Genomic DNA, 17,094 nt, shown 5'->3' on the forward strand with positions numbered 1-17,094 from the left:
AAGAACAAAAGAGCTCTTAGAAAATAAAATTATGATAGCAAAAAAAAAAAAAAAAGAAGAAGAAGAAGAAACAAACAAAAAAAAAAAACCAACCAACCTAAATAATAGGACTGGAAGACTAAGATAAGGAAATCTAGAAAAACTGAGCAACACCCCCATACACATATGCACACACACACTTCTCTCTCTCTCTCTCACACCCCAAAGAACAAAGACAAAGAGGAAAACTGGAGAAAAAAGATAAGAAAATCAGAAGACCAAAATAGGAAGTCCGGTGTTCAATAAAATAGTGGCACAAGCTAAATACAACAGGGAGAAGGGGAGGAGGAAGTCCTCAAGAGAAGTTCTCAACTGAAGGACTCAACTGCCAGATTCAAAGCACCCACCAAACAACCAGTGGATGAGAAAAGACTCACACAACACCATACCACTCTAAAACTACAAAACACTACAACCAAAGAGGAGATTCCATAAGCTTCCAGATTAAGTCCAAACCAGTCACACACAATCTATGAACAGATTCAGATTTCTCAACAGCAACACTTCAAGAAGACAACTGCAAAAAACTCGGAGGATCTCTGCTTACTCTGTACTATCTTTATAATCAAAGGCTCAGCCACCTAAGATTCTTCTCTCTAGCTGGCTTGGCCTGCCCAGGTATTGCTGAAGCTTCCGCTCCCTGCTCCATGCCCTGCTCTAATGTTTCATTTCATCCCACCACAGATTTTCTGACTGGACCTAATTCTGAGAGCTAAAAGAAGGCTTTGAAGATTTCAGAAGCTGAAAATACAAAGTAGTCCAATAACTCTGATTATATTTCTACAAGATGTCAAAACCAGGTCCACACTACAAGCCTGCCCAACATCTGACTGAGAGACAAGCTGTGCTCTTCCAGACTGCCTCCTGACCTTCCCACTGACCTGCCTGGAAGAGCCTCTTGAAAATCCTCAGAAAAGCAGAAGCCTACGATCAACCAACCAACCATGAGTCTGTTGAGCTTATCTCCTCCTGCAAGACTACAACCAATAATGACCTAACTGATCTTTCATAAGACAGCTGGTTTAGGGATTGAGTCCCACCTGGGGCTCTCTGCTGAGCAGGGAGCCTGCTTCCTCTCTCCCCTTCTCTCTGCCTGCCTACTTGTGATCTCTGTCAAATAATTAAATAAAATCTCTTAAAAAAAAAAAAAAGACAGCTGGTTTAATCTTGTCAGCCCATTTTATGTATAGATATAACAAAACTAAAAAGAGAATCAAGAAAATCCTAACATCAAAATTAGGGTGGGGATTACCTCAGGGTAGGCTGTAGGGAACATAACCAGGGAAGGGCCCACAGTGGCATCTGCCTTGTAATATTCTAACTCCTAATTCCTATCCCAGGAAATTAATACACTGGTGTGTAATTTTTCTTTTTTTTCATACATTTTTCTTTCTTTGCAATTTAAGAAACTTTTTTTTTAAATTTTTTTAAGAAGATTTTATTTATTTATTTGTCAGAGAGAGAGAGAGCACAAGCAGGCAAAGTGGCAGGCAGAAGCAGAAAGAGAAGCAGGCTCCCCGCTGAGCAAGGAGCCCGATGGGGGACTCAATCCCAGAACCCTGGGATCAGACACCAGCCAAAGGCAGCGGCTTAACCAACTGAGCCACCCAGGTGTCCCAATTTAAGGAACTTTTAATGTACGTATTCCTTCGAGTTACAAATTGTTTAACTAGGTAACTCATTACTAAATCATAAAGGTTTATGTTATATCAGCAGCATAGCTCTGTTTTATCAGTCATGATGGAAACTGGCTTAATTCTAAATACACACAAAAAGTTAAGACCAGATTTACTTACATTATGAGTCTTCGGTTTAAGAACCAGTATTTCCTCCGACTCCTGTCATATCCAATAGGTTCATGTCGAATATATGGTTTGTTTTTTTGGATTTCAGCAACACAGTCAGTCACACCAGGCACCTTATGTGCTACGCAGACTTCACACTGCCACTCATCCTCCGGGACCTCCTCAAGAGGTGGTTTCACACACTCCAAATGGTACACTGCCGAACACGTCTCACAGCAAAGCAAATCCCCAAGTTTGTGACAAACCCGACAGTGGTCGTCATACTGGATCACCCCCTCAGACATCAATTCCTCACGAGCAATATTTGTGGTAAGAAACTGATCAACCAAGAACTGCAGAACTTTGATTTTGTTCTCCACGGGTCCATAGGGATAGTCCTCTGCTTCTTGGTAAGGAAGAACATGATGGTACTCCTTATCACTCTCACAGTACACCCGCAGCACCTCTGGCCACGTCATCCCATCTATGAAATACAGCGTGGAATTAACGCTATCTTTCAGATCAGCAGGTCCAAAGGTAGTATTGGAAGTGTCTTCTTCACGCAAAACCGCTTTCAAAAGCACAACGTGCATCTCCGCCATCAGCGTGCACTGCTCTTGACTCACGAGAGCTGCACAAAAGTCCTCAAAGCGAAAAGGAGATAACCTTAAAACAGTGCCAAAGTTCCGCAGTACCTCATAGATAGCAATAACATTCATTATATGCTCATTAGGCACCATTAAATCCTCAGAGGACTTGGGAAATTCAAGGGGTGGGATGTCTTTTTCTTCCAATATCGGAGAACGAGGCCGATGTACTCTTGGTTTTCGCCTACCTGTTAAAAAAAGAAAAGGCATAATTACATCAGTACGTTGTCGCTGTTTTTTTTTAAAATATTTATTTATTTAAGTAATCTTTACACCCAAAGAGGGGCTCAAACTCACAACCCCGAGATCAAGTGTCACGCGCCCCTCCCACTGAGCTAGCCAGGTGTGCCACAAAATCAGTACATGGTTTCTAAAAACAAGTTTTCTAGTTTTTCCTACCTGGACCTCGAAACATAGCTAAGCATACTTTTATTTTTCTAGTAACTGTCAAATAAAAATAATACCAATGAGGAACGATTTAGTTCTAATTTTTACATCTATAAAAAATCTGAATTCAAAGTTTTCCCATTACATTACAAACTACAAGTAAAAAAAATTGCAATTATAATCAGTTTTCAATTACCTAGAGCGGTTAACTGGCGTAGAGGTAACCATGACAAGAAATAACTGTTTATGAAAGACCTCAAAGATCATAAACGAGAAAAAAACGTCCCCATGTAAAAGAAGAGACGCAACAGAGCGCATACTGTGCCCATTGTGATTCACAAATGCCTCTCAGCAACCAGACAGGAAGTCCTCTGGTGAAGCACCCCTTTTCCTCTGCCAGAAATGCTTCCTGAGGGCCACGTAGCAGGGGAGTTCCACAATGAAGCACAAAGTTAGGGCTGAAACAGAAAGGAAGGAGGAAGGAGGAGAGGAGGAGAGTCCCAGTGCTAGGAGAAGGAAAAAGGGAGGCTTAGGCAGGAAACAGACAACAGACTATGTACATTTTTTAGCAGTCAGCTGTAGTCAACTGTAGGTGCCTGTTCCCAATTTTTGAGATGTGATGTCCAAGAATATATATGTATACATATAAACGTATCAATATACAGCACATTTGAGAGCGCAGTTTGTACCATACCGTTCTCATTTAATTCTCTGAATGAGTCTATGAGGTATTTTTTTTAAGATTTTATTTATTTATTTGAGAGAGAGAGAGAGTGAGAGAGAGAGAACATGAGAGAGGAGAACGTCAGAAGGAGAAGGAGACTCCCCATGGAGCTGGGAGTCCGATGTGGGACTCAATCCCGGGATTCCAGGATCATGACCTGAGCCGAAGGCAGTTGCCTAACCAACTGAGCCACCCAGGCACCCACTATGAGGTATTTTAATAAGCCATGCTATATAAATAAGAAAACTTGTTGAAAGAAACAAGTTTCTGGGGCCCCTGGGTGGCTCTGTCAGTTGAGCGTCTGCCTTTGACTCAGGTCATGGTCCCGGGGTCCTAGAATCGAGCCAAGTCGGGTGGGGTCCATGCTCCACAGAAGCCTGCTTCTCCCTCTCCTGCCTGTTTGTGCTCTCTTGCTGTCATTATCTGTCTCTCTCAAATAAACAAAGAAAATCTTTTTTTAAAAAAGAAACAAGTTTCTGCTAAATTGCTATGCCTGAATTACTATTATTATTATACTTTCCAATGATGTTTACCGAACAGGAAATGTATTTTTTAAATATCAGGAAAAGGGATGCCTGGGTGGCTCAGTCGGGTAAGAGTCTACCTTTGGCTCAGGTCACGGTTGCAGGGTCCTGGGATCAAGTCCAGCATTGGGCTCCTTGCTTAGTGGGGAGCCTGCTTCTCCCTCTACCTGCTTCTCCCTCTATCTGTTGCTCCCCCTGCTTGTGAGTGCTCTGACAAATAAGTAAATAAAATATTTAAGATTAAAAAATATCAGAAATAATTCTAACAAAATCAATTAACATTAAATTCAATTTTGTACAATTCATTTTTATCAATCATGATTTTGGGTTACTGGTAAACTCCTAACTGCCTGCTCCCTCCCCTACTCCTGAGCCCTCTGGCTTTGTCTCATTACCTGCAAACTAAAAGCGTATATGGTTCAGGAGAAAAAAGAATCTAAAAGGTCAAGGTATTTTAATGTATACAATGCACACCCAATATTCATTCACTGAAAAAATTTTCCAAGTAAAAATATATCCATTACTTTCTGCAGAAAAATGTCCAAGAGATCACCCTGGGCCAGAGATTGCTGGTGAGCCTATATAGTGAGAAAGGAGCCTACATCTCAGCAAACTTCCCAAAAGTGACACCAGGTACACAGATGCAGTTTTCACAGATTCAATTAAATCACAGAATCACCATGACAGTAGGCATCATGGTGGGTAATTCAGTCCATTTTCCTGCTCCCGGAAATTATTTGGGACTTATCTACATAAATATAAATGAGAAAGTCGTAAATAGAAGACTAAGCCTAGAGGAATTCCCTCAAATAAGAGAAGAAGCAAAAGTCAGCAGAGACAAAAGTGCTTATAAAACAGTCTCTGCATTCCTCTCAGATGTTTATGCAAAAGGTTGTCAAAGAGCATCCAAGTAAAGAATCTCAGAAGGAAAGGCTGGAAAAACAGTTCTAGGACCGGAAGAACGTAGATGTCCTTAAATGTTAGGGTTAGGAGTCTGCATAACACGTTATACTGGCAGTTATGAGGGTTGTTACAGGCTTTCTAAACAGGGCAAGGAAAAGGGTAGAATGTTCCAGAGAGACTTCTCTGGCTTCACTGCATAGAATGAGACCAGAAGGGGCGCCTGGGTGGCTCAGTGGGTTAAAGCCTCTGCCTTCGGCTCAGGTCATGATCCCAGGGTCCTGGGATCGAGCCCCGCATCGGGCTCTCTGCTCCGCAGGGAGCCTGCTTCCTCCTCTCTCTCTGCCTGCCTCTGTGCCTAGTTGTGATTTCTCTCTGTCAGATAAATAAAATATTTAAAAAAAAAAAAAAAAAAAAAAAAGAATGAGACCAGAAGCAGGACATCTTCTGCAATTAACCACAAGATGAAGACTGGGATTCAGAGTCTGGCGGTGGGAACAACAAAAAGATGGATACAAGCGACCTTAAGAAGAAAGAAATCAACTGGTGTGGAATATACCACCATCACCTTGGGATGTAACTCCACATGTTATCATTTCCTGCAAAAGCTTATTCTAACCTCCCCAGGCTCTTCTGAATTCCTGTAGCCTTCTTCAAACCATGTTACCTTGTATTATATTATATTACCTTAAAATATAAGGTAACATAATGGGGGAGGGAGCAGGCAGTTAAGGGTTTACCAGTAACACAAAATCATGACTGATAAAAGTGAATTGTACCTGGTTACCTTTTCATGGTATGCCATCTCCCCAGCTGAATATCTAACTCTTATTACAAAGAGAATCTGGCATATTTCTTTTATTAGTAAGTATTTGCCCAGCATCATTCCCTATAGAAAATGTCCCTTCCCCCACACCATGTGATGCTGATGGGGCCCCCAATCACAGTATTCCATCTCCTCATCACTGGTATGGAGATATGACCCAGGGCAGCCCAGCAAAACTCTCTGCCTAGGATCTTATATTCAGATGATAAGTGAGAAGCGTCTGAAGCCCTTTTTTTCCATGAAGGAGGGCAGAGTTGTCCGTGGCTAACCCAACTCTACTTCCCTCATGGACCAAGGGAATAAGGATGACAGAAGTAAGATATGATAATTCTGGAGCCCTTGGTGGAAAGTATTCTTCGATTTTCCCAGCTACAGAAACCAAAATCATTTCCCTTGTGCTTAAGTGAACACATTGGTTTTCTATCACTTGCAAATAAGAGCACTCATGAAAAAGTATCTGACACTGGGGCGCCTGGGTGGCTCAGTCAGTTAAGCGGCTGCCTTCGGCTCGGGTCATGGTCTCAGGGTCCTGGGATCAAGCCCCGCATCGGGCTCCCTGCTCAGCGAGGAATCTGCTTCTCCCTCTCCCTGCTGCTCTGCCTACTTGTATTCTCTACCTGTCAAATAAATAAATAAAATCTTAAAAAACAAAAAAGTATCTGACACTGTATCCACTAGGCTTTTTATGAGAAACACAATAATTTACTATTTAAATTTAGTCTATCAATGAAAGTAGTTAATGTTAAAAAAAAAAACTGCTGCTAGTAATCTATTTGTAAAGCAGTAACAGAAATATTGTCTAAATTAATGTCTAATTTTATTTTTTAAATTATTTTTTTAGGAGGGGGGGAGAGTGGGAGAGGGAGAGAGAATCCTAAGCAGGCTCCACGCCCGGCACGGAGCCCAATGCAGGGCTTGATCTCACGACTCTGAAGTCATTACCTGAGCCAAAATCAAGAGTCCAAGAGCCACCCACACATCCCTAATGTCTAAATTTAAAGCATCAGCTTTCACACATTCTGAAAGAGTTGGATAACCATTGTACAGATGTGATCTTTAACAGTTCATTTAACTTTATATAATAAGCTAAAGTCTGTTCATTTTCTGTTGGTATTAGAGGTAAAAGGAAAAAAGCCAAAAAAGGTCCATAAATTCTACACTCTACACATCTAGCTGAAAACCACAAAATACCTTCTATTCGATATATGACCACAGTTATATACATACTGAGAGTGTGAGCACTTTTGAAAGTTAAATTAAACAGAGGTCAGTTCCCTCTGAAGCATTACTGGAAAAGTATAAATTGTTTCATTTTTTTACAGCAATTTGGCAAAATCTATCTGAATGTATAACCCTTTGGCCCAACAACTCAACCTCCTAGAATTTATCCTACAGAACACACACACACAAACACACATTTAAGTAAGTACAAAAAATTTAATGCAACAGCTTGTAGGAGTTGAAGTTCTGTGGTTTTTTTTTCTTTTTAATCTAAATAGATATCAATACTTATATGAATTATGAAAATCTACAATGGAATCTAATCAGGCAACTGAAAAGACCAATGTATAATTCATGTAAGTTGAAATGAAAAATCTTAAAGATACATTATTAAGTGAAGGAAAAAACCAGCAATGGAGAAAACAGAACAATGAATAGAATGTCAATAAGGAACCCTTGGCTGGCTTAGTCTGTAGAGCATAAGGCTCTTGATCTCAGGGTTGTGAGTTCGAGTCCCACATTGGGCATAAAGCTTCCTTAATTTAAAAAAAAAAAAAAAATGGAATGTCACTGAGAAAAGAAATTAGAAACAAAAAGAAAAAAAAAATACAAGGGAACAAGGATAATATATTATTTATCTAAGAAGTCATTTAGCGGCACCTGGCCAGCTCAGTCAGTTAAGTATTGGATTCTGGGTTTCAGCTCAGGTTGTGATCTCATGGGTAGTGAGATCCAGCTCTGCCACAGTCTCCACACTCAGCAGGGAGTCTGCTTGAAGATGCTCTCCCTTCTGCACCTACCCCTGCTCGCACATGCACATGCACACACACTCTCTAAAATAAATCTTGGCGGGGCGCCTGGGTGGCTCAGTGGATTAAGCCGCTGCCTTCGGCTCAGGTCATGATCTCAGGGTCCTGGGATCGAGCCCCGCATCGGGTTCTCTGCTCCGCAGGGAGCCTGCTTCCTCCTCTCTCTCTGCCTGCCTCTCTGCCTACTTGTGATCTCTCTCTCTGTCAAATAAATAAATAAATAAAATCTTAAAAAAAAAAAATAATAAAATAAAATAAATCTTGGGGCGCTTGGGTGGCTCAGTGGGTTAAGCCACTGCCTTCAGCTCAATTAATGATCCCAGGGTCCTGGATTGAGCCCCAAGTCGGGCTCTTTGCTCAGTGGGGAGCCTGCTTCTCTCTTTCTCTGCCTGCCTTTCTGCCTACTTGTGATCTTTCTCTGTCAAATAAATAAATAAAATCTTTAAAAAAATTAAAATTAAAATTAAATAAATCTTTAAAAAATCTTTTTAAAGTAGTAGTTTCTAAGAACTGGGGGACAGAAAAAGGCGATTTTTTTTTCACTTTTTTGTAACTTTCAGTATCATGTGCATGTAATTTTATTTTAATAATTTAAAAAATATTGGGCAGTTATCTACACACACATATAAAATATTCAAATCAATAAAATGATGCTGCTACAAATGGCTTACTGATGGTCTTATATGAACACAAATATAACATCATTATGCCAAATTCAAAGATTTAGGTTTACAGAACTGAGCACAGGTAAGAATATATAAAAAGAAAACTCAAACCACATAAGTCCCTCAACTATCAATCATTAGTATTAGTGAGTCATTTCAACTATTCATAAATATGTACTTATAATGTGCCATTGAAGATGACACTATCGTTTTCAACACTGATCTAATATCTATACGTGTATGTGTGTGATACACACACACACACACACACACACACACACACCCCACATCTTTATCCATCCATCTGTTGATGGACGTCTGGGCTCTTTCCACAGTTTGGCTATTGTGGACATTACTGCTAAGAACATTGGGGTGCAGGTGCCCCTTTGGATCACTACATTTGTATTTCTGGGTTAAGTACCCAGTGGTGCAACTGCTGAGTCACAGGGTAGCTCTATTTTCAACTTTCTGAGGAACCTCCATGCTGTTTTCCAGAGTGGCTGCACCAACTTGCATTCCCACCAACAGTGTAGGAGGGTTCCCCTTTCTATGCATCCTCACCAGCATCTGTCTTTTCCTGACTTGTTAATTTTAGCCATTCTGACTGGTGTGAGGTGGTATCTCATTGTGGTTTCGATTTGTATTTCCCTGATGCCAAGTGATGTTGAGCACTTTATCATGTGTGTGTTGGCCATTTGGATGTCTTCTGCCCATTTCTTAATCAGATTGTTTATTCCTTGGGTGCTGAGTTTGATAAGTTCTTTATATATTTTGGACACTAGCCCTTTGTCTGATATGTCACTTGCAAATATCTTCTCCCATTCTGTTGGCTGTCTTTTGGTTTTATTGCTATGCAAAAGCTTTTTATCTTGATGAAGTCCCAATAGTTCATTTTTGCCCTTGCTTCCCTTGCCTAGGAAGAGGCTGTTGCGGCTCAGATCACAGACTGCTTCCTGTGCTCTCCTCAAGGATTCTTTTTTTTTTTTTTTTTTTTTTTTTTTTTTTTATTTATTTGACAGCGAGAGACAGGAGATCACAAGTAGGCAGAGAGGCAGGCAGAGAGAGAGAGAGGGAAGCAGGCTCCCTGCGGAGCAGAGAGCCCGATGCGGGACTCGATCCCAGGACCCTGAGATCATGACCTGAGCCGAAGGCAGCGGCTCAACCCACTGAGCCACCCAGGCGCCCCCTCCTCAAGGATTCTGATGGATTCCTGTCTAAAATTGAAGTCTTTCATCCATTTTTTTAAAAAGATTTTACTGGGGCCCTGGGTGGTTCAGTGGGTTGATCCTCTGCCTTCAGCTCAGGTCATGATCTCAGGTACTGGGATGGAGCCCCTCGTCGGCTCTCTGCTCGGCTGGGAGCCTGCTTCCCCCCTCTCTCTGCCTACTTGTGGTCTCTCTCTCTCTCTGACAACTAAATAGATAAATCTTAAAAAAAAAAAAAAAAAAGATTTTTATTCATTTGACAGAGAGAAACAGCGAGAGAGGGAACACAAGCAGGCGGAGTGGGAGAGGGAGAAGAGAAGCAGGCTCCTTGCAGAGCAAGGAGCCCAGTGCGGGGCTGGATCCCAGGACCCTGGGATCATGACCTGAGTCGAAGGCAGACGCTTAGCAATTGAGCCACCCAGGTGCCCCTGGGGTCTTTCATCCATTTTGAGTCTATTTTTGTGTATGGTGTAAGGAATTGGTCCAGTTTCATTCTTCTGCATGTGGCTGTCCAATTTTCCCAACACCATTTATTGAACAGACTGTCTTTTTTCCCATTGGATATTCTTTCCTTCTTTGTCAAAGATTAGTTGACCACAGAGCTGAGGGTCCATTTCTGAGTTCTCTATTTTGTTCTACTGATCTATGCTTCTGTTTTTGTGCTAGTACCATACTGTCTTGATGATTACAGCTTTGTAACAGAGCCTAATCTGTCAGATTTTAAAACATGCTGCTTGCAGTCCACAGTTTGAAAATCACTTCTCTAGAGAAACTTTACTCATGCCTATGCAGAATACTCGATACTGTTTAAAAAGCAAACTAGAAACAACCAACATATGCATCAACAGGGGGAAAATTACATTATGGAACATTCATTTGATAGGATTCTAGAGAGCAGTCTTTAGTAATTAAAGGCTTCATAGGTCAGCATGAATCAATCTTAAAAAAAAAAACCATGAAACAAACAATAAAATTGCTACAAAAGGATAAACAACTTGAAACAATGCCATACAGTTTTAGCTACTGCTTATGGGGAGATACATAAATACACATACATACATACATATACCTACATGAAGTAGTATTTAACATTACCACAAGAATGTAATCTCCTTAAAGACGGGAAGTTTTCTTTATGTTGTTTGCTACTGGATAGTAGCTGGCACCCAGTAAGATAACTAATGTTTACTGAAAAAATTAGTAGTTTTTAAGTGCTAGCCCATATAATTATACAAGAAAATTGTGTCTCTGCAATTATTCGCAGATGTTACAAATGTGCTTTTTTTTTAAATATTTTATTTATTTATTTGACAGAGATCACAAATAGGCAGAGAGGCAGGCAGAGAGAGAAAGGAGGAGGAAGCAGGCTCCTTGCTGAGCAGAGAGCCCAACGTGGGACTCAATCCCAGGATCCTGAGATCATGACCTGAGCCAAAGGCAGAGGCTTAACCTGCTGAACCACCCAGGCACCCTAGAAATATGCTTTTAATCCTCACTAAGTAAGTAAACAGAAGACTACAATGAGAACTCCTAAAAACAGTGCTCCTCAAACTTTGTACAGCAGAATCACCTAGAGAGCTGATTCTGATTAAAATAGTTTAATAGGTCTCAGAATGTGCATTTCCCAGGTGGTGGTAACTGTGCTGGTCTGAGGCTACACTTTAAGAACCACTGCCCTAGAACTTAGAAAGGCTACCCCTCTGAGATCCAGACGAGCAATAATTAATACACATCAGATGAAATTCACTAATTCCAAAAAAGCACCTTCAAGCCTTGCTTCTCAAAATGTGACTGGCATCATCTATGATGCTTGCAAGAAATTCAGAAGCTCAGGCCCCAGGCCTACTACAGAAGGATTTGCAGTTTCTCATAATCTTCAGGTGATTCGTATGTTCGTTGACGTTTGAGAAGCTGCCTGAAATAGACCGTCATAAAACTGGAGATGCAGCAAAGTCACATGTAAAAGTAGAGGGTTAGCATGCTACCCAAATTTACAGAACCCCAAGTTTAGCTCAGTAATCTGTATTTTTATCTTTATATCCAGGTAATTCCTTTGCACAGTGAAGTTTGAAAACTACTGCTTTTAAGAAATTGGATATTTGAAAACCACTGCTTTACAGAAATTGGATATTTCTCATATCAAACAGAGAATAAGGCCTTTGTGGAAACTCAGGCAAGAAAATGAAGACATGACTAGAATAGGACTGATGTGAAAGAAAGCTGAAGCCTAATAATCAAAGACATTACTAAGCCTACAAAAAAGAAAATGCTAAAAGCAGAAAGTGGTCTGTGTGAATTCTAGTGGGAAAAAAAGAGAACCAAAGAGCAAGAATCTGTCCATGAATATCCAGCACAGACAAGGGAGAGAATCTTTTTTTTTTTTTAAAGATTTTATTTATTTATTTATTTGACTGAAAGAGAGGGATCACAAGTAGGCAGAGAGACAGGCGGGGGGGGGGGGGGGGGGGGGAAGCAGGCTCCCACTGAGCAGAGGGCCTGATGCAGGACTCGATCCCAGGATCCTGAGATCATGACCTGAGCCGAAGGCAGAGACTTAACCCACTAAGCCACCCAGGCGCCCCAGGAGAGAATCTCTTGACTGAATAACAAAGATTCTGGCCCATTAGATATGTTACTACTGTAAGAGAAGAATTGTGTTACTATGTATAGATACTTTAAAAATAAATAAATAAATAAACCTGGCACTTGCAAAACTTTCCACTCTTCTGTATTGCATAACAGAAGTCTAACTTACTAGGGTCTGTAGAGATGCTCTCTTCTTCTAACTCTTCTAACTCTTCAGAAGAACTGGTGAGCAGTACTCACCAAGTGCGAACTGTTGCTCAAGGGCCCTTTTCTACATTTCTAGGTTTTTAAAATATGCATGTGGGTACCATCTGCATTTGTTTGGCTAATTTCTCTCTCTTTTTAAAAAGATTTTAAGTGATCTCAGGGATGTCTGGATGGCTCCGTTGGTTAAACGGCTGCCTTTGACTCAGATCATGATCTCAGGGTCCTGGGATCGAGCCCAGCCGGGGAGCCTGCTTCCCTTCCCCTCTCTCTGTCTGCCTCTCTGCCTACTTGTGATATCTTCAAATAAATATATAAATAAAATCTAAAAACAAAAACAAAAAACACACACACACAACCTTCTCTATACATTCTAAAGAGAAAATGCCTTAATTTGCTCAAGTTGTAAGAAATCCCCGACCTTTTCTAAGGCTCTGATCAAAAATCACCACTTCTCCTCTGTGCCTGCTGGAGCTGTGCTTCTCTGGCACTCTGTAGAGCTCTTCATTACAGCTGGCATATATCTGTATCACAGGCAATCATCCATGCGCCCCCAGCTCAGTTGTTAACTTCCTTAGAGCACAAACGTACTAAAACGTATTTTTTCAACTAATGAAACCCAGAAGCAATACTACTTGTAGAAGGTGGAGGTCCAGAGGCAAAGTCATGCTAAGATTAAACCCTAATGTCACTGTAGATTTTTCAAAACTTGGTTTATAAATTTTTATCATATTAATTCTAAGAAGAACATTTACAGAGTGTTTTCAGACTTTAGATCTCATAACTATACAATGTGTGTTTCTGGAGAAAGAAAATATAATATTGTCTCCCTATTTCTAATCAGCAAATCTGAGAGAAAGACAGACACTCAGTATTAGTATAGGGGGTGAAGGAAGATTGCTTTCATCAGAAGTTAATACTCTAGATCTAAAAAAATCTAATTATTGGGGCGCCTGGATGGTTCAGTGGGTTAAGCCTCTGCCTTCGGCACAAGTCATGATCTCGGGGTCCTGGGATGGAGTTCCACACTGGGCTCTCTGCTCAGCAGGGAGCCTGCTTCTCTCTCTCTCTCTCTGCCAGTCTCTCTGCCTACTTGTGATCTCTCTCTCTGTCAAATAAATAAATAAGATCTTTAAAAAAAAAATCTAATTATTTAATCTACAGTTACTCATACATAAACTACGAATGGCTTAACAAAAATAAGTCACCTAAAATACATTCACTAGTCGTCTTTTAAAAATGATGAAACGTATTTGTCATAAGGAACAAGGATTCCCCCTTTCATCTGGAATAGTGTCCCGTTCTGGTTCAGTCGGTTGAGCATGTGATTTTCCATCTCAAGGTCATGAGTTCAAGCTCCATACTGGGTACAGAGCTTACTTTAAAAAGGGTGGGGGGGGCACAACTAGCTAGTTCCGGTTGGAAGAGTGTCCCAACCCAGTTTCAAGGTTATTAGGCACAAGGTCATGCTCTTCCAGTGAGTACATTCCATTTGTCTCCATCCCCTATTCTTTCGTGACGTTAATAATACGAAAAACAGCAGCTAGCTTTCAGAGGGCTTCCAATATGGCAGGAAATCGTGCTAATAAGCACATTTAAATGCATTATATCATTTTATCTTCAGATCACCTCCATGAAATAGGTACTAAATTTTATCCTTTTAAAGATGCATACAGGGAAGCCTGGGTGGCTCAGCTGGTTAAGCATCTGCCTTTGGTTCGGGTCATATGAACCCTGCCTTTGGTCCCAGGGTCCTAGGATCAAATCCCACATCAGGCTCCTTGCTCACAGGGAGCCTGTCTCTCCCTCTGCCTACTGTTCCCTCTGCTTGTGCTCGCTCTCTCTGACAGGTGAATAAATAAAATCTTTTAAAAAATTAAAAAATAAAGTGCACACAGAGGGGTGCCTGGCTGGCTTTTGGTGGAGCATGTGACTCTTGGTCTCAGGGCTGTGAGTCTGAACCCCACCTTGGGTGTAGAGATTACTTAAAAAGAAAATCTTTTTAAAAAACTTAATACAAATAAAAATAATTTAAAAAATTAAAAATAAAGATGCATACAGAAAGGCTAATCACTTGTCCAAGGTAACACAACAAGTATCACTAAAAGATAAAACTAAAACAAATCTACCTCCGGGCAGCTGGCGCCTCAGTCAGTTAAGCATCCGACTTGATTTCAGCTCAGGTCATGATCAGGATCGTGGGATTGAGCCCCACATCAGGCTCCATGCTCAGAAAGGAGTTTGCTTGTCCCTCTATCTCGGTCCCTCCCCCATCCCCATCCCCCCCTACATGTGTGTGCACACATTCTCTCTCTCTCTCTCTCTCTTGCTCTCAGGTAAATAAAATCTTAAAAAACAAACAAATAAACCACAAATCCACCTGTCTCCTAAGCTTGTGCTCTTTACATTGACTCTCTCTCTTGTTAAAAACCACCTGAGTTGACCTCCCAGCAGAAGTGTATTTGAGAAGTAACAGATGTTCTTTGTGCAGGTGGGAGAACAGCAGATAAAGGAGATCAATGACAAGGTTAGAAAGTATGAGCCCTGAGGGCAAAAGTTTTAACAAGAGCGAACATTTCGAGTGCTTAATAGCCGCAGGTAGGTGGTGGCTACCACACTGGACAGTACAGATAAGGAACATTCTCATCATCACAGAAAGTTCCATTGGTCAGCCTTGGTCTAGAAATTCATCTAGGGACTACCGCACAATGACTGGATTTCAAACAACAACCGCACCAGGTTACTGACACAGAGCTAGCATATATTTAGTACCCTCTCTCTTTAAACAACTGCAAAGTACTAAAAACACTTTCTATGGATTTCTAACAAAATAAGAATTCCAGTAAAACTGATATAAAAGGGTGCCTGGGTGGCTCAGTGGGTTAAAGCCTCTGCCTTCAGCTCAGGTCATGATCCCAGGGTCCTGGGATTGAGCATCCATCCTGGGATGGGCTCTCTGCTCAGCAGGGAACCTGCTTCCTCCTCTCTCTCTGCCTGCCTCTCTGCATATTTGTGATCTCTGTCTGTCAAATAAATAAATAAAAATCTTTAAAAAAAACAAAAACTAGAAGTAACCTAAATATTCATCAGTACTAAATGGATAAATATAATGAAATGTCACAGAGTATTTAAAAATTAACAGGGGTGCTTGGCTAACTCAGCCAGCAGAGCATATGACTCTTGATCTCAGGATTATGAGTTCAAGCCCCAAGATGGGCACAGAGATTACTTAATTAAAAAACAAAAACAAAACAAAACAAAACAAAAACACCTAAAAAGGTGTAAAAAAATTGTTCTAAATTCCTTATTTTTAATTATTTCAATTACTTGGTTTAATTTTTTCAGTATTTATAGCTAACAGCCTGAATACAGAACAAGATAAAATAAAAAATATTCTATGGGTGCCTGGGTGGCTCAGTTGGTTAAGCATACAACTCGGATCTCAGCTTGGGTCTCGATCTCAGGGTCATGAGGTCAAGCCCTGTGTTGGGCTCCACACTAGGCATAGAGCCTACTTAAAAAATATATACAATATTAACTGTAAAAACTGACAAAACTTGAAAACATCAACTGATACGTGAGCTATAAATCACTATAACAATTCACCTATTTCACCTAGCCTTGCTGAAAACATCTGCCACCTCGGGGTACAACATCCTTCTTCAACTTCCTACTCTCACCTAGGACTCAATTTTCTTGAGCAGTTGTTCCTCTGCCATACACTGCTCTTCCACGTGGGCATTGCCCCAAGTTTAGTTCTCAACAGATTCTCTCACTTTCCCTCAATTATCAGTGGGCTCAATTACCACCAAAATATCAATGATTTCTAAATGGATTTCTCTACCCAGAAAGACCGCTCTTCTAAACCCAATATATTATTTCCAACTGCCTATTAGCTACATGCAACAGGATGTCCCAGGTAAACTTCCACGATAGGAAATGAAAATGAAAATGAGTCATAAGGGGCACCTGGGTGGCTCAGTGGTTTAAAGCCTCTGCCTTCAGCTCAGGTCATGATCCCAGGGTCCTGGGATCGAGTCCCGCATCGGGCTCTCTGCTCAGCAGGAAGCCTGCTCCCCCTTCTCTCTCTCCCTGCCTCTCTGCCTACTTGTGATCTCTCTCTGTCAAATAAATAAATAAAATCTTTAAAAAAAAAAAAAAGAAAGAAAGAAAATGAGTCATAAAAATTTAATTCAGGGGTGCTTGAGTGGCTCACTGGGTTAAAGCCTCTCCCTTCGGCTCGGGTCATGATCCCAGGGCCCTGGGATCCAGCCCCACATAAGGCTCTCTGCTCAGCGGGGAGCCTGCTTCCTCCTCTCTCTCTCTGCCTGCCTCTCTGCCTACTTGTGATCTCTGTCAAATAAATAAATAAAATATTTAAAAAAGAAATTTCTATTAAAAATTTAATTCAAAGCAAAATTGAAAATGGAACAAAGATTTTGTAATAATTAATGATGCAGTCCATATTAGGTGCCTGGATGGCTCAGATAGTTAAGTGCCTGCCTCAGCTCAGGTCATGATCTCCAGGTCCTAGGATCAAGCCCCACATCGGGCTCCCAGCTCAGTGGGGAGT

General features: G+C 41.0%; 1 protein-coding gene across 12 annotated transcripts in view; it reads right to left on the reverse strand.

Annotated features, from left to right (window-relative positions):
• Positions 1 to 17,094, reverse strand: part of BPTF (bromodomain PHD finger transcription factor) — a 159,568-nt gene that overhangs the window by 112,769 nt on the left and 29,705 nt on the right. For all 12 annotated transcript variants that reach the window (XM_045984104.1, XM_045984109.1, XM_045984107.1 and 9 more), the window contains exon 2: positions 1,836 to 2,658. In XM_045984104.1, the coding sequence (XP_045840060.1) occupies positions 1,836 to 2,658 (823 nt within the window). The remainder of the gene's footprint in view (positions 1 to 1,835; positions 2,659 to 17,094) is intronic.

Source organism: Meles meles, chromosome 18 (assembly GCF_922984935.1).
Source record: "Meles meles chromosome 18, mMelMel3.1 paternal haplotype, whole genome shotgun sequence".
Classification (NCBI taxonomy): Eukaryota; Metazoa; Chordata; class Mammalia; order Carnivora; family Mustelidae; genus Meles; species Meles meles.